The sequence below is a fragment of the Argiope bruennichi genome, chromosome X2, assembly GCF_947563725.1.
Source record: "Argiope bruennichi chromosome X2, qqArgBrue1.1, whole genome shotgun sequence".
NCBI classification, from domain to species: domain Eukaryota; kingdom Metazoa; phylum Arthropoda; class Arachnida; order Araneae; family Araneidae; genus Argiope; species Argiope bruennichi.
Genome location: NC_079163.1, coordinates 76,507,173 through 76,531,676, shown reverse-complemented (window position 1 = coordinate 76,531,676; position 24,504 = coordinate 76,507,173). Strand labels below are relative to the sequence as shown.

Below are 24,504 nucleotides of genomic sequence, written 5' to 3'. Positions count from 1 at the left end.
CGGTCTGTCCTTCCGCTACATTAGGCCGGATACTCGGGAGTGTACTGTAACACCTTTTGTGTTAAGAGGGATAATTGTTTAATTGGATATAACAAGAGTGAGATGGCCGTTAAAAATCCCCATCTGTTTTAATGCGGAAAGTTATTTATATGGTATAAGCCAATATTTATAGCTATAAAATGTTTTCCTGAAATATTTGAAAAACTATCACTATGATCAAGAATAAAAAAATATCTTTATTTGTGCCACCAAATATCTATACAAATCATATAACTCAATTTTCATTCTGCAGTTGGCTGTCTTCTTTTATTTCCTTTTCTTTTTCAGGACAAAATGCTAAGCTATCTGATGCTTCTGACCTATTAAAAATCCAACTTTAAACGAACCAGTATAAAATAAAATTTATAAACTACATCTCATTCCTATAAATTCCATTTTTACTTAAATTTTCAGAAAAAAATGTCCTACATTTTTACATATTGTGCCCTTTTATTAGCTTTGATCAGAGATAAGACAAAACAAAATACTAAAGCAACAAAATTACTAAATACCATAAAGAAAGAAAGAAATCAATTATTAAAAAAAAAAAAAATACAAAATCACTAAAAAGTATTTCAACTTTTTCAAAAAGTAAATTAAAAGTCATTTTTATAGGTAATGAAAACAATTATCTTACAATAAAATATCTCCATCAAAGATTTTAAAAAGAGCATCCAATACGTTTTTTTTTTAATAGAAAACTTGCATAAGGAAACATTTTTGTTACTGCAAATCAGAATAATTAGAATTGATTTAGAGATTAAATGAAACATACATAGAAAAGTATTTATATTACATCATATTGTCATCAGAAACTTATTCTTTAAATAAATATTTAAATATCAAGGAAGGAATCAGCAAATAATTATACTTGCTTTACTGCATTTTTTTTTGTTTACTTAATGATAAAAAATACAATTAACACATAAATATTCAAATGACAACACAGAATCAGAAGATATTAAAATTTTTTTTCTATTCGCTTCCTATTAGCAGTTATCACATTATACAAAACATTATTTTAGCAATATCATTTCTGTCAGAATAATCAAATATACTAGAATATCTGATTCATATGTGCTATTTCTATATATAAATCATAACTCACTCTTCATTCTGCAGCTGGTCTTCTTTTGAGACATTTTCTTTTTCAGGAGAAAAAGTCGAGTTTTCTAATGGTTCTGGCCTGTTAGAAATGTATGTTTAAATGCATTGTTACAATCTCATATTAAAAAGATAATCTCATATTAGAGAATGAATATATTATTATGTAATGAAAAGCTTTAAAATATTGAAGTTAAAAAAATTAAATAATAAAAACAGCAGATTAGAAAACTTGCATAATTAAGATGAAATGCAACATCCTTTTGAAAGAACACAATGCAAATTTCAGTATCATGAATTAAGTTACGATGCAAAGCTATATTATAATGATGGAGTGGGGCAGGAAATACATCTGCATACCAAAAGTATCCATGCAATAAATTCAATTCATTTGGATCTTTTAAGTTAATTATTTTTCTGTCTATTTAAATTCAAATATAAAAAAAAAAAAACTTTTAATATCCGATTACACAGATTTTTGATTTTCCCAACATCTCTCAAATCTAATAACTTTAAGTTTTATTGTCTTAAATAACAGAACAAACAATTTTTGGTTGCAATTATCCTTTTAAAATAGGTAAATTATTGTCTGAGTTAATAAAATTATGACAATATTATAATGAAGTTGTCAATAGCCGTGTTTTGATTTGAATTTTCATCAACGAAGTTCGTATAACATTTTTTTTTCCCCAACAGTCATGAACCAGATCTTTTAAAAATAATATCTGATGAGCAAATTCATCTATAATCCAGTAAGAAACCATGAACAACTTTAAAGTAAGCAATTTATGGCTTTTCTTCAAGATGTCTCTATAGTATAACATTGTTCCTTTTGTTGCATGCATGCATCGCAATTGCTCTGTTAGCCCTAAGTAAGGGCTTAAAATAAAATCCCAAAATTAGAATGTGCTATCATAAGCTTTTTGTAAAATTGTTGGATACTTTCATTACTAGTGACAAGGTCTTTATTGGTTGTTATATGGGTTTTGTAAACTAGAATTTACACATATTCTTAGAAGATTAATAAACCAAAAAAAGACAAGTAAGGGAATTTAGAGGGTTGCATGATTAGATCAACCTTATTGATTCATTTTATTGGATAGTCTGCACCACCTTTAAAATGTGCTGGCATTTTTACAGAAATCAAATGCTACAGTAACTTCCTATTGGCTGGGGGGGAGGAATAAATTAGCTAGTTGGAAATCCAATGCTGTTAACAGCCATCACAATATTATTGAAACTTAACTACATAAACTTTTGTATATAATGTTCAAATAACAAATCCATAATCAGCTTTTGCTGCATCTTGCTGTAAAAATTGCATAAGTAATCTTCTGCACCCATTCCCTTAGATATATGGTTGCAAGGGCTTCCTATGTAGAACCTACATCACATTGGATTGCATACATTGGTATGTATATGCATACCTATGTGTGATTTGTGTATGTATACTTATAAGTATTCATGATCTCCTTCTCGTATGATTCTTCATTACATAACAGATGAATATATTTGTCTTCCACCAAAATGGTCTCAAAGGCTCCTGTTGTAGACAACCATTGTTGCAATAAACGTCTGAAGAAGTGCTTAGGCATTTTTGATATAAATGATGTGCAACACAGATATTTATATTGGCTACTGGCTTCCAAATCATAAAATATATTTTTGGAGTACCTGTATGAGTGTACTGTTCCAACAACATACATGTTATAATTGATCAAGACACACTGGGAAAGAGTCTCATTCAAAAATCACACATTGTATTTGAAACAACTTAAATACTCTTATAAAAAAGCTTTTAACATTCTTATGATAAGAACTGATCCCTAATTCTAATCTAAACTCCACTGTTTTATCACACAGAATTGTATTTTTCTATAAGTATAAATGATAAAAAATCAAATAAAAAAATGGCATTTAAAATTTAAAAAAAAAAAAAACGGAGATCAAGCTATTCCATAAAATTCTGAATCATTCAAAACCTCAGCTCTCATCAAACGATTTAATAACTGAAAAAGGTATCTCACATTCTTAATGACCAAAACATTTTTCTGGTTTAGAGCTAATTATGTTTATCATCTAAAAATAAAGCTATTATTGTATTAATATATTCTTAAGGATATTATTATATATTCTTATATATAAAGAGAATATTATAATTTCTCCAGAAAAAAACTTATTTCTAAAGTGCAGCAACTATAAATTGTACAAATTGAGCAAGAACAAATGATAATATTCTTCAAATATCCCCACTCATAATTATAGAATTCATACTCTTTATAGCAATAGTATTTCAACAATAATGATATAAATATAAAATTAAAAACTATTGTTAACACAAAAATAAAAATTAATAAGACATAATAAATTAATATTAATAATGCAACTTAATAAATTTCAAAATATAAACAAAACATTCTTTTCAACAAAATATCACATTTAGAAAATTTTAGGAAGTAAATAAAACATTTAATATTTATTTATGCAAACACATAAATCAAATATATTTGAATGAAACCATACATCACAAAATCCTCTGCCCAAGGTGCAGGTTCTTGATCTTTAATACGCTCCAAACGAAATTTGTATACTTTAAATCCAGAAATACCAGTAGTCAAATAGTATTCTACTACGTTGTAAAGACCTATAAAAATCAAAGAATTTTAAAATTTTCATAGCACATAGATAATCATTTTTTTAAATAATCAGTCAAAAAGAGAAAGAAATACGATGGAAGGATTACATGCAAATTAACCAAATATGCACAACAGAAGCGGAGGAAAAAAGCTTCAAAAATAGTGTTTTTAAATTTAAATTAGATAGGGTAATAAAAAATCCATTCCCTTCCGTCAACGTACTTTTTTAAAAGTAGAGGACTAATATATGCTTAAGCAACCTAAAATTAAATTTAATCTAATGACTCTCACCAAAAAAAAAAAAGGCCATATAATTGGATAGACAGGGTGTCTCAAAAACCTTGGCCGCAGCTTTTATTCCTTAAATATTGATCATAGACATATACTGTAAATTACAAAGTTGCGTTAAAAAAGGTGCAAAATGTTATGAAATCGATTAAAATTTTCAGGGGATTAAACTTTAAAAAATACAAAATTTAAATATTACTTTCTTAGCCTATTCTTTAATCTCATCCCACATGACTTTTTTCCTCAAAAGAAGTACTTTCTTAAGGAGAAATGATTTTCATGTTCTAAAGCAGTGTAATAGTAAATATAATTAGAGGAAGTGACAAAAAGAAGCTTGTAATTTATATTAACATTGTTGGATCAATCATGGCAAAAATATACTGCTGTACAGGATAGTTATATAAAAAGAATCATCTAAAATTTTTCTGTAATTAAATAAGTTCTAGAACCTTTGGAATGCAGTAGATTAATTTAATGTGAGTAATTCATTACTTGAAAATATTTTATCAGTTCTCTGGCAATTGAAATATGATTTAATTACAAAGATTTAAATTTGTTCTTTAGTAATATATTCCTACAAAGAATGCATTTAAATAATTATGTATCTCAAATCAAAATTACATAATATATTAAATTCACATACAAGAAAGATTGTTTATTAAAAAGGGTTACTTCAACACTCCAGATTCACATAAGATAAAAAAAAAACTGGTCTCAAATTGCATTACTTTCCACTCAAGAGAATTATAATAGTTGAATAGCAAAAGATATTGATCACGTTCCTCGTGATTTCCAATTCATGAATTGAGATAAAATGAAATGGAAAACATATTTGTTGTCATAATACAAACCATTTAATGATTACTTAATTTATATGCTTGAGCATCTATTTCTGCAGATATCAGCTGTTAGTATCATTTTTTTTCTTTTGCAACAATTTAATTTGCAAAGTTAATTTGCATTTTTTGAACTCTCTTTTTCCCCCTAAACTTTTTTCTGCTTTTCTAAAGATTCATAATACCTCACATGCACTAATTTTGCATACTGCACAAATCTGTGGGAGTGGAACAAGTAAGACACCTGCATGAAAGTTTATGGCATCATATAAATTTTTAGATCAATCAAAGAAACTTCTCTCAGAGTTTCAATATGCATATCCTTTTTGATACTAAATCCATTTTCCACAACCTCACTGCAAAGTAACAATACAAGAATTATTTTACAGCTACCCAAAAATAAAAAACACTTGGGACCTCAAAACATTAGAATAAAAATCATCTAAATGAATTTCTTTCCTTAAACGAATTAAGTTGTTGTTGTTTCTAATCCCAGGTGTTAGAACGGTGCTATACCACCTCCATGAAACCAAAGATCTCTAAAAAATCCAAAAACAATAGTGGAACCCCTAAAAAATAAAAAATCGTAAAATTTAAACATTTAAGAATGTGATTGGGGGAGGCTTGATCTGCCTTGCACCAAGGACATTCAGCAAAGATCCTCCGTCCGTGTTGGAAGGTGAGGGATTTGGCATGTCCACTCAAAAAACAAAAGAGCTGTTTGCTGTTTTCTAGAGATATTCAGGCGATGACACCAACTCTTAACAAAGTACCAAGGGTGAGCAGGCGGGACTCTCCAAACTGCACTCGACTCCATCTTTTTACGAATTAAGTTGTTCTCTGCATTCATTTTTAATTTACTCAAAAATTACAAATTGTTTGTATTGAATATGCAGTGGAAATTTTTGCTTTGGAATAAAAAGTTGAAGCAAATCAACCATTCACTTTTCAAATGATACTGCATTGTTTTTCAATACATATGGGTTTAAACAAGACGCAGCTTTTAAACTAGCAAACTTTTCGGGCATGCATTTTTTTTTATTGTTATTCCTATTTAAATAACATTTTGCTAAAAAGCATTTTTTTTTTTTTTTTCCTTTTTTCTTCCAATTTTAGTAGCTATAGTGATCATTTCAGCAATGGTTTTCTTTCTCAGTTTAAAAAATTAGACTGATCTATGCAGAAAAAAAATTGGAGTAAATGTAATAGGGATGAGTTCTGTGATTTAATAGTTGAAAATGTATAGTTTGAAGTATTTTTAGAACTATAGTGACAATTTTTTATCCTTGCAATATTTACAGATCAGCAATTTTTATATAAAAGATAAGAAATTTAAAATTTCCTACATTTTGTTTTTAAAGATGTTCCCTGTGTTTTATGGGTAATTTTTAAAACTCCTGAGTTTTTCAGATTTTCCCTGTGTCATAGAACAATGTTACAGTATTTTTTTTCTAAATGCATGAGTTTTGTCATTAATCTAAATACACTTGCATTAAAAGTATATATATATATGTACAAAATAAATACTCTCTAGGCATTGTACAATAATGCATTGCAATCTTCATGATGATTATAACCTATCAGACCTTTATATTAATAAGTGCAATGATATAAAAAAGACATGTGATTAATAATATTTCCTGATATTGTATCAAAAATACTGAAATCGCTTGATTTGCTCAAGATTTTCAGATTTTTTTTTCTCTCTTCTGCTGCAGAGTATTATCTATGTCTTTTATATTGAAAGGTAATTTAAATAATTTTAAAACTAAATCTAGCACCCAAAATTCTAAAATAACTTTTCTTTCAGTTATTCAATGAAAAATCAAAGAGATATTCATAAAGATACGGGTAATTGAGATCAATGATAAATCAATCAAATAATTTAAAATATGTATTTCATAAAGCAACTTTATTTAAAAATCTATAAACTCATTTTAATAAATTATACAGAAATAAATATTATTTTAATCAAAAATAAATTTATTTTACCATCATATCGATATCCTTCCTCTGGAGCAAATTTACTCCTGAGCTTATAGCCTCGAAGGACACGAACTGGAAGATTATTCTCAACATTTTTTGATAATGCCAGATTCCCTCTCTCTAAAACTTGATCTTTTGACTGAGGAGCTGTTCTTAAATTCTGGAAAATTAGAAGAAAAAGCACCTTTTAGGAATCCAACAAACAAACACAACTTAAATCAATCTTTACATTTTTCTATTAATGTCTGAACTGCCTTTTTTTTTTAATGAAAGCCTGATTACTTATAATTTAAATATAAATGACAAAACTGCGACCAAATGGATACAGCTCAGGAAATGATGAATGTAGAGTAACATTACAAATTAAAAGATAGTTGAAAAAAATCTAAAACTTTGAAAATATACTTGAAGGAGAGGGAAAAAAAAATAATAATACTTAATATCATTGCATTCAAGGAGCAAATTTAGTAATTAGTTTACAATGACATATTATGTCAGTTTACTTAAAAACAGGTAACTTAGAATAACTAAAAGTCAATAAATTTGAAATGATATTAGGAGCACTCAATGTGAAATTCAAATAAGTTAAAAATGTACTTATTGGGGGGAGGGGAGGGGCATGAACCAAGTACTTGCATAAAACCACCAAATTTAGCAAGAGCAGCAAAGCAAGCATTTAGCATGGTAAAGAAAATTTTTTTCCTTTTAGTATTTACGCAAAATATTTAATGAAAAAAAATTACATAATTTCTCAGATAAAAGGTTCAGAAAGATTGTAAGTAAACAGTTTCTTTGCTCTACATAAGAAATAAGTGAAACCAATGTAATAACAGTTCAATAGCATATTAAAAAACTTCAAAGCTGTTTTCATTTAGTAGCATGGTCTTTCAAGTGAGAAAAAATTCAATTATTGATTAATATTGTTCCAGATAAAAATATCATGGTTTAGATTCATAAAGGAAACTATTTTAGGAATAATCTCAGAAGAAACAGCTTTTTTTTTTTTTTTTTTTTTTTTTTCAATTTACAGTAGTTGTGAATTAAATTTGAAATTATGAAACATAATAGAAATTTCTGAGCTACAATAATTTTATTTGTTTGCATGTGTGTGTGTGTGTGTGTGTGAAGTGCAAATCATTCATCTAACATTAAATCAAAAATATTTTCTATTTTACTCATTTTCCTCAGACTAAAAATTATATTTTATAATACAAATTAGAAGATATAATAATTCAAATTAGAAGGTACAAAAAGATCACTCAATGAAATTTTTCCATAATTTGCATTATTATATAGCATCGCAAATTATTATAATAAACGTTAAATTTTACAAATATCAATTAAGATCTAGTTTCAGATGAAACAGCAGCAACAACAGTAGCTGTAATAATAAATATCACGGGGGAGGGGGGGATTAACATTTTTATTAGGATTAGTTGGAATGTCAAAGCCCATCCAAATAAATGTGTGTGTTTTTTTAATATACACTAGTGTGCAAAACTTAAGCAACAATGTAAATTTTAAGCAGGTAGCCATGAAATTGCAGAAAAGGGGGTTATTGCGATCAGTAAGTACAATGAACACATAATTCAATAGAAAGGTGACGCGTACGCGAATGTCAGGAACAAAACACCATAGGCGACGTGAGTGTACGCAAAACGCGTACAGTCGGCGCGCGCAGCTCAAGACTACAAGGGAAGGAAGAACGCAATTAAAGACATCGCTGCAAGTGTAAGTGAGTTCTTTCATGAAATATGGCTAGAAAAAAATCACCTGGACTACTTCACACGTGGAAGAATGATCGGAAAGCTGGAGGAGGGGCACAGTTTGACCAGTGTAGCTGCGTTCGGAATCAACAAAAGTGTCGTTTCGCGCGCTTGGAAAGCTTTCCAAACCATAGGTATAGTTGTTAAAAAAGTCAGTGGTAGCCGCCCTAAGGAAACAATTGCAGTGGATGACCGATATATCGTCCTGCAGGCGAGAAGAGCTCGATACCAGTCAGCAAGTGCCACTGCTCAGCAAATGTACACAGCAACAGGGCGACAAGTGTTGCGGTTTACTGTGGCCAGACGCCTTCACAAACGTGGCCTATTCGTTCACCGCCCTTGAATGCTGCATCCCTTCGAAAGTTGGCCATCGGTGACACCATTTTGAGTGGTGTAAGCAACACATAAACTGGACATCTCAACAATGGAGTCATGTCCCCTTTATGGATGAGAATCGTTTCAGTGCCACAAGTGGTTCTCAACGCCAGTTGATTTAGAGAGAGGTCGGGACACGATTTCACCCCAGTAACATCACGCAAAGAGACCGTTACGGTGGTCCTGGAGTTGTCGTCAGGGAGGCATTATGCTGAACGGGAGGACTGAGCTCCAAGTTTTCGACAGAGGTTCTGTAACCAGAGATCGCTATTGTAAGGAGGTGATCCTTCCATATGTGCTTCTGTTCCGAGGTGCTATTGGACCAGACTTCATTTTTATGGATGACAATGCACGACCACACAAGACTACTGATGTTCAGCAGTCTTGTCCTGTTCTACTGGAAAGTGAATATATCACTCGAATGGATTGGCCAGCGTTCTCTCTTGATTTAAATCCCATAGAACATGTGTGGGATGCTTTGGGGAGACACCTTGCAGCACGATTACATCCTCCGGGGAACACCCAACAACTGAAACAAATGCTGATTGAGGAATGAGCACTCTTACCTCAAGAACTGATGGACAATCTGGTGCTCAGTAAGAGGAGGGCATATCCCGTACTATGAAACATCTGCTCACTGTTCTTCCTCTTGGACAGATAATCGCGTAGTAATACTATGTGTTCAATAAAGCCTTTTTTTTTTTTTTTCTGTCTGAGTTCATACTATACGCACTGTATTCATTTTTGTGCAACTATGCTTTCGTCATCGTTTAAGTACAAAATGATGCCTCTCATTTCTGAATTTCATGTCTCTCGTGGAGTTATGGCAAAAAAATGCACCTGTTGCTTAAGTTTTGCACATCAGTGTATATATATAATACTTTTAAAGTAAAAAACATTTTTACATAAAAAATAAAATACACAAAAGCTTTTTGTCTATGCAACTTTAAATCTCTTACAGCTTGTAACAAATTTAAAAAAAAAATTTTCTGGGACTTAAGTTATTCCATAAATTACTAATTTGCATTTGTGTATGTCAAGTTTCATTGATCATTCTGAATGATGCATTGTTTCACACTTTTGTTAAATAACTATTATAAAAGCTAAATAACAACAAAAATTATCAGATTAATTTTTAGACATTTAAGCAGACTGATAATTATACTTTTCAGCTTTCTATAAGTATAAAATGGAACTCTTAAACTCACATGTATAAAATTATACATCTTATTACTTTTCAAATAGCAAAGGGTGAACTAGCAATAAAAAACTTTATTAAACAATATGAATGGCAACTAGCAGCAAATAAAATGATTTAAATCACCAATAACATTTTCTTGACTCAATGATAACACTGAAAATAGTATAATTTCTAAGAACAAACAGTTTTAATCCATAAAAAAATGAATTTAATTAACAATTACAGAACTGTTTATGAAAAATTTCTAATTCTTTCTGATATGTGTGGGCAAAACAGGGAAGCACTCTGTCAAATATTCTGGGTTTCTGAAACAAAATTTCCGTTTCTGAATTTTCATTTTTATTTATAGAAATCTTGCATGAGATACTATATAAAACTATTAAATACAAACAGATTAAAATCTAAGTGCCTTTAATCAGTTTTATGACAGCCAGAATATACAGCAGATTCTCATGCATTGTAATTATAGAAAGATTATCATATTCATTTAAACAAAAAATTTTTATCATACAAGTCCAAATAAGAAAGTATTATTAATTAATATAAAAAAATAATGCTATCTTCCTTGAATTTCTAATTTATTGATGCTTGTGAAGCTTGAAAGATTTCATCATTTCTTATCGCTGGAAATGTTTTTCATCCTACCTAGCTCCTAGTGCTCCTCAAAAAGATTCTATTTCCTCTTAGCGTTGGAAATTAAAGTTCAGGCTCTGAAATTATCCTAAGAATTGTTGCAAAAATTTTGATCAAAAATAATAATTTCATTAAAAATGCAAGTTAAACTATTAGCCTATTTTAAAAATTGTATTTCTGTTCAAGAATAGCAAGTACATAAACACTGTCAATTAAATACACTCCCAACTTTTTCAATATATAAATAAATCGTTAATTTAATCAATTTTGCTGAAGATATATAAATCCATTAACAAGCTAATAACATTCTTTGCATAGCTTTTAATATTTATAAAAAAAATGCTGTAAAAACAAATATTCTTCACAAAAACAATCCCCCAAAGCCCTGATGTATACATGTAATAACAATGAACATTCTTTCCACACTTTAATTTGTGAAACATGTAAGGTATTATCCGAAATGCAGAACTATCTTCCCTTCAAGAGAAAAACAAAGAAAAAAATTTTCTGATATTTGAACATAAATAGAAATTATTAAATAAATAGGATTATTATTAAATAAAAATTAATTAAATTTTAAAATATTATTGCAAACAAATACAAAATTGATTTAACCTTTGAAGCTTTGCCATTTTTTATAGTTCAGCCACAATTGATAAGTTATTAAAAACACAAGAAAGGAATGCAAAATAAAATGACAACATTTAAAGTTCTATTTTAAAATAAAATTGATTCAAAACTCATAATTTCTTTGTTAAAGCTTACCAACATCAAGCAAATATATATATATATGTAATACTTTTCGGAATCCTGTCGGCTTTTTTTATATGTAATACTTATATGTGAAGCAGAATGCAGTTTGAAGATAGTGAAGAGACTTTTTACATTTTTAAATTCTTTTTAATCCATCGGGAAAGCATAATTATTTACAAGCAGAAACGCGGACAAGACGTCCGTCACAGCGCGTTGCAAAAGCAGAAGTGGGGAAAAAGGCCGAAATAAATTATCCCTCGCCTTATATAACCTTAGATTTTGATAGGGAAAATATTTCTTCATTGTGCTAATATATTAATAATATTGTGATAGGGATTTCTGACACATGTCAATCACATGTAAGGGAAACACAGGGATCTTTTAAGAAAGAATGTGCTTACTGGACATTTTTAACCCTTCACGCCAAGCGTGTGAAAATATCGGCGTTTAACTGACTAAGCAATTTTATAAAGCTTCTCTTGAATTAATTAAGTAGAGACAGTGGAATTGGATCACGAAATAAGAGAATGAACTTATTATGGGCTAACTTAATATAAAATCTTGGAAATTAATTAAATTGAAATTATAGTTTTAAAATATCATTACATATATATATATATATATATATATATATATATATATATATATATATATATATATATATATATATATATATATATATATATATATATATATATATATATATATATATATATATATATATATATATATATATATATATATTATTTCTAATTGACTAATAATTAGATTATTCAAATGTATTTGAAAAAAAAAAAGCAAAATTTAAGTTACAGTGAAACACATTACAATCCATTTAGAATAGGTTACAATAATTTCATGATTTAAATGCACACTATTTTTCATTAATTTTAATAAGTGAAATAATTTATAATGTGCCTATCAAGATAAAAAAAAGTTATAGAATAGAGGATAAATACTACATCATGAAAATGACTTATGAAGATAACAATAATAAACATCAGTAAAATGAACTGCAAGCAATTCAGAACTGCAGCAATAACAGAGTGAATGGAAATGTGTACATATTAGTAAGCAAATAGGGAAAAATGGTACTGTAAAATTCTATATTTCTAGATTTCAAGAAAGGTGTCTCAAGAAAGGTCTTTGTAATTTTTATACTAAATAAAAAAATTATATCAGATTATTGATAATAAATATAAATATTATTTTGAAATTAATTAATTACACTGAAAAAAAGCTACAGTTTTTACAATGCTTGTAGTCATGTTTATTTCTGAATGTCTATGAAGGATTTCTGTGATATCATTTATATAGTCAATTCGAAGAATGAAACTTACCTTTGGATTTGTTTTAGTTCCTCTTAAATCTCTTCCTCCTTCTCCAGTGTAAATAAAACTATCTCCTAGGTCTACATCATCTTCATATCCACCAGACAGAGCTAGAGAATAACAGCCAACTAATGGATTGCCATGAATACCAGAAACTGGGGGCCTATAAAATATATCTAAATAAATATGTAATTTTAAAAATTTATAAAAATTAAAAATATAATGCTTGCCTTTTTCATGATTTCTCCATTTTTAAAATTATTCTTCTAAACAATCAGTTTTTCAAATTTAACATAACAGTTCAAGGACAATTTTAATTTTAAAAAATGGCATATAAATAATTATTTATATAAGGAGTTACAATTTTATGTTCAGCATATAATAAATTAACCCAAATAAATGCAAAAGTATTTCAAAGTATTCTTACAGATTTCACCTGAAACCTTTTAAACTTTATTTCATGAAAATTATTATCTGCATTTAGAATATGACTTAGGACACACCTACAAATATTATTTCGTTAAAAAACTTTTATTATTATTACATTAAATATAATAATCCATTTTTTATCCCATCCATTCATAGCCTTTAACTGTTACAAGCGACTGTTGCAGGGTCTGTATATTATAAATTACATATATATAAGTTTTTTAAAAATATTTTTATGTGATTTTTTATTAGACATATAACTATGTCTATTGCTTTGGAATGCAATAAAATGGTCTTGAACAGGAGAGACATTTCATAATGAATGAAAATATTAAAGATCATGAAAACAATTTGACTCTGATTTGCCACTTACAGTTTTTAATTAAATTTACATTATCCTTCAAAGATTATTGATACATTAATGTGCAATTTAAAATATAAATTCCAATTAATTTATGTTAAAATTATGTTTAAAACACAAAGACCTATGAAGCAAAATGTGGTTGTAATTTTTTTTTAAAAGAAAAATCATTTATAATTTTTTATAAATCTATATTAAAAGACTTTGAAAATAGTGCAAAATCAAAAAATGGAGATTATTTGTGTATTCTATATATTACATTGAAAATAAACAAAAGGAGGGAGTCTCAAAAATGAGATGTGTGATATATACCAACGAAATTTTCTTAGGAGTTTGATAATGCAAAATGGTTTATTCGAAAAAAATAAATAATGGAATACAATGGTTAAACCACATAAGAGAAATGTAATTGTTCTACAAATAGAACATTGAGTACTAACAGGTAAATAATTTTAAGACAAGATTTAGTCTTTGTAGATTTTAAAAATTATTGGTTTATTTTCACACATAAGCAATACCAACATGAAAAAGCAAAATAATAATGGATATACAAAAGCAGAAAAGAAAATAAAATGAAATGAACTAAAAACCATAAAATACTATTCATAAATGAATAAAAATAGTCCATGAGATTTGACTTGGGGAAGTAATGATTTATCATTAAACAAAGGCCATACTATTTCTCATTAATTGGTCTTGAAATATATTAATTTGTTTGAATCAAACATTTTTTAGGAATAAATTATATTTATTTTTGATAAGTCATTAAAAATTGATTTTTATAAATTTAACTATACAGTCAAAAAATTTATTTTTAAAGTGGAAATGAAATCATTTTTCATATACATTGAAGTACCAAAAAAACTGGTACACCTGCCTAATATAATGTTGAGCCCCTATGAGTTTTCATAAGTACTTAAAAATAACATAGCATGGACTTCACTAATCTCTGAAGGTATAATGGAAGTAATTCATATCGTGAATTTCATAGAGCAATCCATAAATCTGTAGAAGTGCAATGTGATGAAGATCTCTTCTGAACAGCACATTGCACAGCATAGCAGATATGTTCAATAATGTTCATGTCTGTGGACTTAGATGAATAATGAAAGGATTTAAAGTTAAAAGAGTATCCATGAAATCACTCAATAGTAATTCTCAATGCATGAAATGTTGCACTGTCCTGTAGGAATTGGCGAAAAACAATGAAATGCACATGCACAATGGACGTGAATAGGTGTAGATGAAAGGACAGGAGGTTTATGTATCTGTTATTTGTCAGATTGATCTTCTGATATATTAAAGATCAAATGTCATGCTAAATGCATATGCCCGATATCAACCCAGTGGGTCAACTAGATAGCACAGTCCCCTGTTGGCATGTAAAGTCCCCAGATTCATGAGATTTTCTTCATATCAAAACATGTCCATTCACTTAGTACAACTGGAAGTGAGATTCGTCAGGCAAGGCAACGTGCTTCTAGATATCAACAGTCCAAAAGCAGTGATAGTGTCTTAGACAAGGCACAAGGCTTTACATAAACATAATGGTATGATGTGAGATTTCAGCCCCAAAAGCCAATGTCCATGATGGTCTGTTGAATAGTTTGCAAGCTGATACTCATTGATGCCCCAGCAGAGCCGACCTTCTCTGTAAAGGGGATCCAAGTGCAAAAAACCATTTGGGGCCCTAATTTTTTTTGTTAATTAAAAAAAATTACAAACTTGAACATATATAATTAATGCATGTTTATTTAATGTGTGATTATGTTTTTACTAATATATTATTTCAGAAAAAATGCAATATTTTGAATTTTTGTTTTTGATGCTTAAAACAGCAAGTGCATTTAAGCATTCTGCACCCATCTTGAAAGAAGTTAATTCTTCATCAATCTTAATTTGCTGACAGAGCAATAAACCTTTGCTATGACTGATAATGTAAAGTTTAAACACAGTTAATAGATTAGAAATAACTCATTATAATTATTATTTGATATGCATATGTGCATAAATATTATTTGATATGTATGATATGCATATGTACAAATATGTTTTGTACATTTTCATCCTTTCCATTCAAAATAAAATCCCATAGCAAATCAATTTCCTGGATTATATTTGCATCCATTTTTGTTATAAAACTTTGAAAATTTTCTTAATTCATGTTTTTCTAAAGCTGTTATATTAGTTATTAATTTGAAATCAAGAATAATACTTGGAATACTTTTAAATCTATCTTCTATTTATACAATAAAAGTATCAATTATAATATTTAAAAAATAATATCTAAATTCCTATACTGGATTTTTTTCTATTACTTCATCTTCTGTTATTTTGTAATATAATCGTTTTCTTTTTTGAATTTGTTTTTCAGGAAAATGATCTGAAATATTCAAATTACGCAAGCACTTTTGCTTCATCTAAAAATTTGTTACAATTTGTTCTTAAATTTTGGGTATCAGTTTTAATTTTATTGACTAAATTAAAAGCCAAGTCAAGAACAATTATTTTTGATCGAAATAGTTCATTGATAGTGTTTATTTTAGAAAATACCGCAAACTATGCTATTAAACATAAAATAAATAGTATTTCTTATACTGAATCCAATCAATTTTTAGCTTCAAATACCGCTGTATAATTTAGTTCTTACATCAATACATTCTTCTTGGTCATTTATTACAAGCATATTCAAACTGTGTGCATACTGCTTAAATCGAATCTATTTTGGTTTCCCAACAGTTGTTGCATAATGGTCTAAGAGAAAGGTTAAAATGTTTTTTAGAATATCCCATCTTTTTGCCGATGCAGAAAATAAGCAATATAAACGTTGCAATACCAAAAATTTTTTTTCACAATATATATTCTTGGACGCCACATCTCAAATTAATAAATTAAAAGAATATGATAAGCGAAGCACATAAATTGTACGAAGGTTTGCAGCAATTATTCTAGATTGTACACCATTATATTTCCCTTTCAAGTTGCTACCATTATTGTTTGCCTGCCCTCTACAAATCATAATATCTAAATCAAAATCACTTAATCTTTCAAATTGAGCTTTTGGTAGCCCTACTTCAGTCACAAAAATTACTTCAATAAGCCCTATAAATCATTCATTTCTAGTTAATCTTTTCTCCTCAAAATTTACATAGCTAATAATGATTGAAGTTTGTTCCTTATGTGAAAATTAGGAGTGCAATCCATTGAATATTATAGCATATGGTCGTTTTTATGTCATCTTTAATTTTATTAAGGGCGTTCTAATGGTGTCAGAAGAAGCTCTGCCAGCCACATGAAAACAAACTAGTATGTATACTTTCAATATGTGTGAGCGCAATTATTGTTCAGCACATTACTTTAGTTCTTGATCTTGGGGGTCCCTCAATCACGAGGCCCTGGTGCATAGCATCCGTTGCACTCCCTACATGGCCGGCCCTGTGGTCCAGCACTGAAATTTGTCGCAATTTCAGGAAATTTTCCTTGTCTATCTCATTTAAGGATTCTTGTTGTCATTGATGGCCCCGTTTATTCAAAGCTTTTCCTAGCCACACTGATGTCGGATATTTTATGTTTTACTGGCGATTCAACCTTCTTGTTACACTCATGAAATTGGCATACTTGAAAATTCAATTTCATCACTACCATGAAGACGGGTTGTCCCATTTACAGTGTGCCAACTTTAAAGCTTCATTCAAAATCATTTAAATCTTGATAACCTGCCATAGTAGCAGCAAGAACCAATCTAACAGCTTTACGATATACCTACAGTCTTATATAAGTGTCGTTGATCACATCATGTTATACTGACTGGTTGCATTGCTTCTTTATTTGCATGTACCTATCTCTATCAGTTTTTCTGGCTCATCAATGTAAATCAGTTCACAACCTATCTATTATAACTATAAATCAGTTCACAACCTATCTATTATAACTATAAATCAGTTCACAGCCTATCTGTTATATCCATCATTTTTTTCCCTCTTCCTACTTTTGCAGTCCTAATACTTTAATATACAAGGGCCCAAATCACTAAATGAAGAGGTTCGATTTTCTATCAATTATTAACCATCATTTCTTCAAAAATATCAGCAATTTACTTTAATGTAGAGCAAAATATGCAATCCTACACAGTCTTTTAAAACAAAAGTCTGAAGAGAAAATGAACTAAAATTTTGGGTATAATGGTATTTATTTAATAGTGTGTTGAAAAATTCATATAATTCTGAAATAAGAAAAGAATTTGTAACCATTCGCAACTCCAAATACGAGCAAAAAATGAGCTCATCTTTTAAAAAAATTTTAACTCACCAATTTGATTTTAAAAAATCAATATTTCTGTTTTAAAATGAAGTATTTCTATTTTAAAATTATTCTCCTTTAATTTTAAGTGAAATGGTTAAACACATTCTGTACTCGAAAAAGGAAAAAGAGTATTATCTCATTATATCTATTGTCATGCTTTTAAACAAATTTTCTTGTAAACTCTACTTTTTTTTCTTTTTTTTTTCCTTCCATAAAGTCTGATGCAGCATGACCATATAATGGCTCAAAAAAAATCGTATAACAATGAAATACTTTAGATTTTACTCATTTTATATATTTCATTTATTTTACAAATTTGTAATTTCCCCTTTACCTTTGAAATACAATAAAATAGCATTACTTTCAATTTTTATTTTCATTAGTTAAAACCTATCTAATTTAAAAAGTTGTACTTTTCCACAAACATCCCCATGTCAGCAAAAACATTGCATGCAATTTTCTTTAATTTAATCCTCCATTACTACGGACCAATGAACAATAACAACCAACTTCTCTGAAAGAGCAAAACTCCTAATAATGAAATCAAAAATTGCAAATTCATTTCATAACCAAGAATGCTGCTAAGTTAGAAAAAAGAAACCAGTATTACCTGTGTATTCCAGCATGAGATGCTTCCATTCGAGTAGAAAATAGTGTTCCTACTGGTACACCATGTATAGCACCAAAAACATTTTCTCTTTTAATTCTTTCCTTTGGTGGCTGATATTTGGGTTTGACTTTTGGAGAAAAATCAATATCCTCCTCGTCATCAAAATGAATGTCTTCAGAAAATTTTTGAGGTTCCTGAATTACAGTTTCATTTAAAATTATGAAGTCATAAATCTTGATATGAATTATGATATATTTTTCATAATTTCATAAACATTTTTTAGTCTAATCAACCATATAATTCCTATAATCTTAATGAAGCTAACATTTTTCAAACATACACACATACATATATATTTCCAAAATATATATTTAAAAAAACTTTTTCCTTTTTTAAAAAAATTTTGATAGATATTTTAATTACTTAGGATATCAAAAAAAAAAAAACAGTCAATTTCTATTTTTCTACAAATATTTGATAAATGTTGTAAAAGTATATAAAAGTAAATATTTTAATACAAATGTTTTGATCAACTAATTGAAGACAGACATATTTAGAAAACAAAAACCTACATAAAAAGAAAACTGTATTTCTGAACAATTTAAGAAGTTCCCACAATCTCTGGGGAAAAAAAAAAAAAAAAAAAAAGATTTTCAGTTATTTTTAAGTTTAAATAATTTATTTACTTAATGATAATGAATAATGCTTCATTGTTAAGAACTGACAAATTTCTTTGGATATATGCATTAAAAATAAAGTAAAATGTTTGCAAATGTGTCGCATCAATTTAAACAACACCTTTGTACATTTGATTTTTAAATTATTAGAAAACTTCCTTTAACATATTAAATATAGAGGTTTAATCTATTAAATCTAGTCAATCCACTTCTACAAGCTTTATGTCTTTTTTTATTTTATTTTGCACTTTTTTTACCCCCTCCCATTATAAACACAATAATGTTTAATGAACTCGTATAAAAACATATAAAATAAAATATAAATCAACTTAAGGATCTCAGGGAAGCTCAATGATTTTTCATATTTTCTCCTGACAGTGAATATGATAATCATCTATCTTTGACTCTTCTTGTGAAAAGAAGAAAAAAAAAAAAAATCTCAACAAAGGTTTTTTTTTTAAATGAACAATGTCTATTACAATGTCTTTTATGATTCATTATATTTATGTTTTAAGCTAATTTAATATTCAAATTTATCTGTTGACAAGATATTGCAAATAAATATTGTGATTCTTAAAATATTTTTAGCTTCTTAGACCCAACAAAGATATATAGATTTTTTTTAAAGATATTCTTAGTATTTCATTTTAATATACATGTATTATACAGAGGAACAATTTTAAACACAATTTCTGATTAGTTTGATTTTTGAGTTGTTTCAGAGTTAAATAGGCATGCTGATTTCAATATTGTTGTTAGTTCTCTTCAACCATGCTAAGTTTTCTCTCAACCCCTTATGTGACTACTCTCCACAGGTTTGAGTATGGGTCATTGAAAGCATTATTCTTCTCATGTTGAGTAACATAAACCTTCTTTGACTAGTGCCAGATGATTAGAAGGAAGAGAGATAGCAGCCCAGCAGGAATTGCTTACATCTCTAGATTATATCAGTTATGGTTGAAATATTGAATGAGAGGTGTGTCACATGATAGAGTAAAGTGCATTCTGATGTGGAGTCTGAGTTCTTGCTAGTATGCAAGGTAGCAGTATTTACTTTTTATTTATATATGAACTAGAACTTTCTTCATGTCTGCCTCAGTTATTTCGAACTTAAGCACTTAAAAAATCCTGATTCATATTGTTCTATATGTAAGAGTTTGCCATTCCTAGACAAAGTACAAATATCAGTATATTTGACAGGCAAGCCTATTTTCATGTGAAAACTACAATCAAGATAAATCATAGGCCCTTTGCAAAGTGTGCCCATAGTGTATCAAGAGTTTATAGAAGTGGACAAAAGGAACATGTGATAAATTTCCATTTGGTTACTTATGATTTGGCAAGAACCCAGAGATCGCACAAGTGTTTATTAATTTGCATACTGAAAGTGTTATCAGGATATATCAAATGTAAGAAAAAAAGAAAAAGAAAAATCTCTCAGTTTAACAACATTTAAAGTATCTCAGTTTAACAACATTTAAATGTTGAGTGACTCATTCAGCTCAAATCTCAGCACCAATTTTCAAATAATTACTCTCTTCAAAAGTACAAGGACACAAGTCTCATGAAGATCAAAGTGACTCTGACTACAAAGATTTTGAAATTGATGATGATTCTCTTCACAAGAGATTTGAACAGCATGAGTTAAATAGTTTAGCATGAAATTTGGGACTATCCAAAAAAGTTTCAGATTGAAATCAAACAAAAGTTTAGCATCAAAAGAGCACAAGAAAAACTTACTTGAAAGAGGAGTTAAGATATTGCACTTTTAATGAAGAGAAAGTGAATATCTGCAATATTTTCAAAGTGATGACAGATTTATGTAACGCCATAACATACATAGTTGAATGACAGGAAATTTAATCTTGTATGGCAATTGAATGATGCTTATTCATCGACAGCTCAAAACAGAGCCCAATGTGTGCCCTCCTCCACAATGAAAATTTATTTGGTGCAGATCTAAAAGGTCTTTCAAATTGTTTCTATGAAAAATATGAAGACAAAGAAAATCATTGGTTTGTTGCAAAATCACATGCACCAATAGATCATCTATTAACCTTAAATGGTCTGCTTCCTTCTTGGCAGCAACATGGATGTATCAAGTACTAATCAATATATAAATACTGCTGCATCAGTATTTATGCTGATGTGCTTGCATGAAGCTTTGGATGCAGTCAAACTGGTTTCAAAGATCTAATATGAATCTTACTGATCCAAAAAAATTGACATCAGCCACTTGTCAAAAGAAAGGACACTATATTCCCCTCTGCATATGCCACTGATTATCATGCAGCAAAGCTTCAAAAACTTTATCGATTAAAAAAAACAACAACATTTTTCAAGTATCTTGTTTCGCATTTCCTAGTCTTCAGTTGAAAAGATAAAAGTTGATTTGTTTGATAGTCTACAGATTCAACAACTCATTAAAGATGAACATTTCATTAATACAATAATAAAACTTGAAAAGAAGGCTTGGCTAGTATTTAAATACATAGTCAAGAACTTTCTTGGAAATACATGTATAGAATTACATAAAAATTGTCCAGCAACTCTTGCTACATGACATTCATAGTTGTAACAAGAGCATCATAATGGGTTTATTACATAACCATCTTTTTGACCTCCCAAAAATTTTTGGTGCACTCAGTGATAAACAGATTGAGCAATTGCACTAAGACTTGAAGGTCATGGAGATATGGTGTTAAAATACATGGAATGTATATACGATGGTTGATTATTGTCAGAGCTTTAAATGAGAATATTCATAGAATAAACATTCCAGAAAAAGCTATTAGCAACATTTTTTACCTTAATATGTGTGACTACAATGGTGGGAAAAAAAGAACTAGTATAACTATTGTTTGTACTATTTGTACAATAATAATTTAATTTGCAATAACTACGTACAGACTTTGTACAAATAAAACAATTCTTTGAGAACAGTATATTTGGTAAGTTTTCCTTTAATTTTTCTTTATATGCATAGTTTGTATGACTAAAAAAAAGACATAATGGATAAAAATTGCAGTTATTTTAGGATCCAGAGGCCAAAAGCTAGACAAAAATAAATCATAAATCTAAAAAAAAGAAATTGTTGTCCCCCTGTGTTATTTACTAAATGGTTTTTAAAAGCTGCAATAATGCAGTAATAAGATTACTGATTCCTGCATAAATGAAAGTTTAGTGCAAAATAAACAGGTAGAATTGATGGTTTTCAATGAACTTGGTAACAAAATAAAGATGTAAAAAACCTGTCTCTGGTAGATCTTTTTACAATCTAATACTTTACTTTAAAAAGGGGGGGGGGAAGGGGACTGTCAAAAATTTGGCAACTATAAACTATATTCACAGTTAATATATCAGAATATTTAATATTTTTGCAATAATGAGCAATAATCTGTGTCTACAATTTTATTGAAGTTCATTCAGGATATTTATTGTGCTTGTTCATTCCATTTCAATTATTTGCTCATGCTGATATTTCTGGTGAATGAACAAAATCATATCTAATATGCTACAACCTTTCTATCATTAAATCCATACTCTTATTTTTTTACTTGTATTATTTCGGCACTTAAGTTTCTGTTCTGTATTATTGTTAAATTATATTCAAATCTTTGAGTCTGCACAATTACAAGTTAAAAAAGAAAATATATATAGTTGCAATTATGAACTGTACATTTCTATAATAAATCTTTCCAATATAATAGAAAAATATATAATACTTTTTTCTCTACTAATTCCCTAATCATACCTTATAAATGAGCTAACTTACTTTCCCAAGCAATCGACTAGATTTTCTTCTGGGAATCAAATCAGAAGCTTTAAATGTTGGTTTTGATGCTTTTGAGACATTCCTCAAATATTTTTTAGGAGATTGTGATGTATCGGGGCTTTTAACAACCCGATGTTCTTGACGCTAAAAAGTGAAAAGTATATATTGGACATAATGAAATATATATATAAAATATCTACAGAGGTCTCAGGTTGTAAATGAAATATAATCCAATTATTTTAGATAACAACAAAGTAAAAAAAAAAGAGTGTAAATGACCAAGATATGATTAGGTTAAATAAGAAAAAGAAGTAAAATAATAATAATTTGACCTTAACAGCCATTATCTTTGTTATAATCCTAATTTCAGCATATTTTGTAAGAAACCAGAAGTTCCCATATTATTTTCAAAAAATTTCTAATAAATAACTACAAAAAATATTTAATTTAACACATTTTGGAAGAAATCATAATATTATTTGTATTTACATCACAAATTTAGTCTTTAAAAAGTTCATAATACTGAAGCAAAACTCAAAAACTTTATTAGTTAACTAATAATATTAAAAATAAAATGACCAACAATACATAATATATCTATCCCAGTTTTCTAGATGAATTAAATGGCTATAAGGCAGGGGATCAATTTCAGCACAAACTCTGTTAAAGGTCCTGTTAATGGGATTGTTCCTAAACCGAGTCTAATAAGTGCATGGTCTTAAATTAGCATGTTCAATCCAATAAATTATTAATTTCAATGTGACTCCAAACGATATAGCATTAGAGAAACTCTCAGAATAGGCCTCAAAACTTTCAGAAATTCAGTTGTTTATAGTTTTAATTGCATTATTACAGCAGTGAAATTAATGTATAGAAAGCAAAACTCGGCTACAATAAAAATAATATTGGATAATTAATTAGTTAATTATGAGCTAATTTAAATTATCTCTTCACTGTTTAAAACAATCACATTTTAATCCAGATTAACAGACACATTTATGAAACGGTTTGAATAACATTATTTAAAAATACTAAATAAAACAAAAAAAAATATCTCATAACTTTAATAACAACACAAATATTAGAAAATTATAAGATGGGAATTCCTTTCAGGAAAACTTTTAGCAGATAAAACTGAAGTTACTAAAAAAGTAGTTTCGTAATACAACAAAAAATAAAACTTACCAAACTAAAAATTCCCAATTGTTTCAATAATTCTCGATTTTCTTGTCTTCTCCTTGCGATATTGTCTTCGTAACTCATTATGGAAATCTCATAAAAAGAAAATAGATTAAAATATTTCTTAAAAACGGACGGACTTTAAAAAATTAAAAACGGAAGACTTAATCAAAACATTTAAACAAAGCGGCTTTTTTTTTTCCTTCTCTCCCCCCTTCGAGCC

At 28.5% G+C, this 24,504-nt stretch overlaps 1 protein-coding gene across 1 annotated transcript; it reads right to left on the bottom strand.

The window, feature by feature from the left end:
• Window positions 1–216: 216 nt before the first annotated feature.
• LOC129960657 (uncharacterized) lies at window positions 217–24,504 on the bottom strand. The gene is made up of 8 exons (XM_056074206.1): window positions 24,288–24,504; window positions 23,103–23,246; window positions 18,651–18,844; window positions 12,958–13,111; window positions 6,896–7,049; window positions 3,667–3,787; window positions 1,148–1,225; window positions 217–359 (listed from the first exon to the last, which is right to left on the bottom strand). The coding sequence occupies exons 1-8, from the start codon at window positions 24,363–24,365 to the stop codon at window positions 275–277; spliced, it is 1,008 nt and encodes a 335-aa protein (XP_055930181.1). The 5' UTR covers window positions 24,366–24,504; the 3' UTR covers window positions 217–274.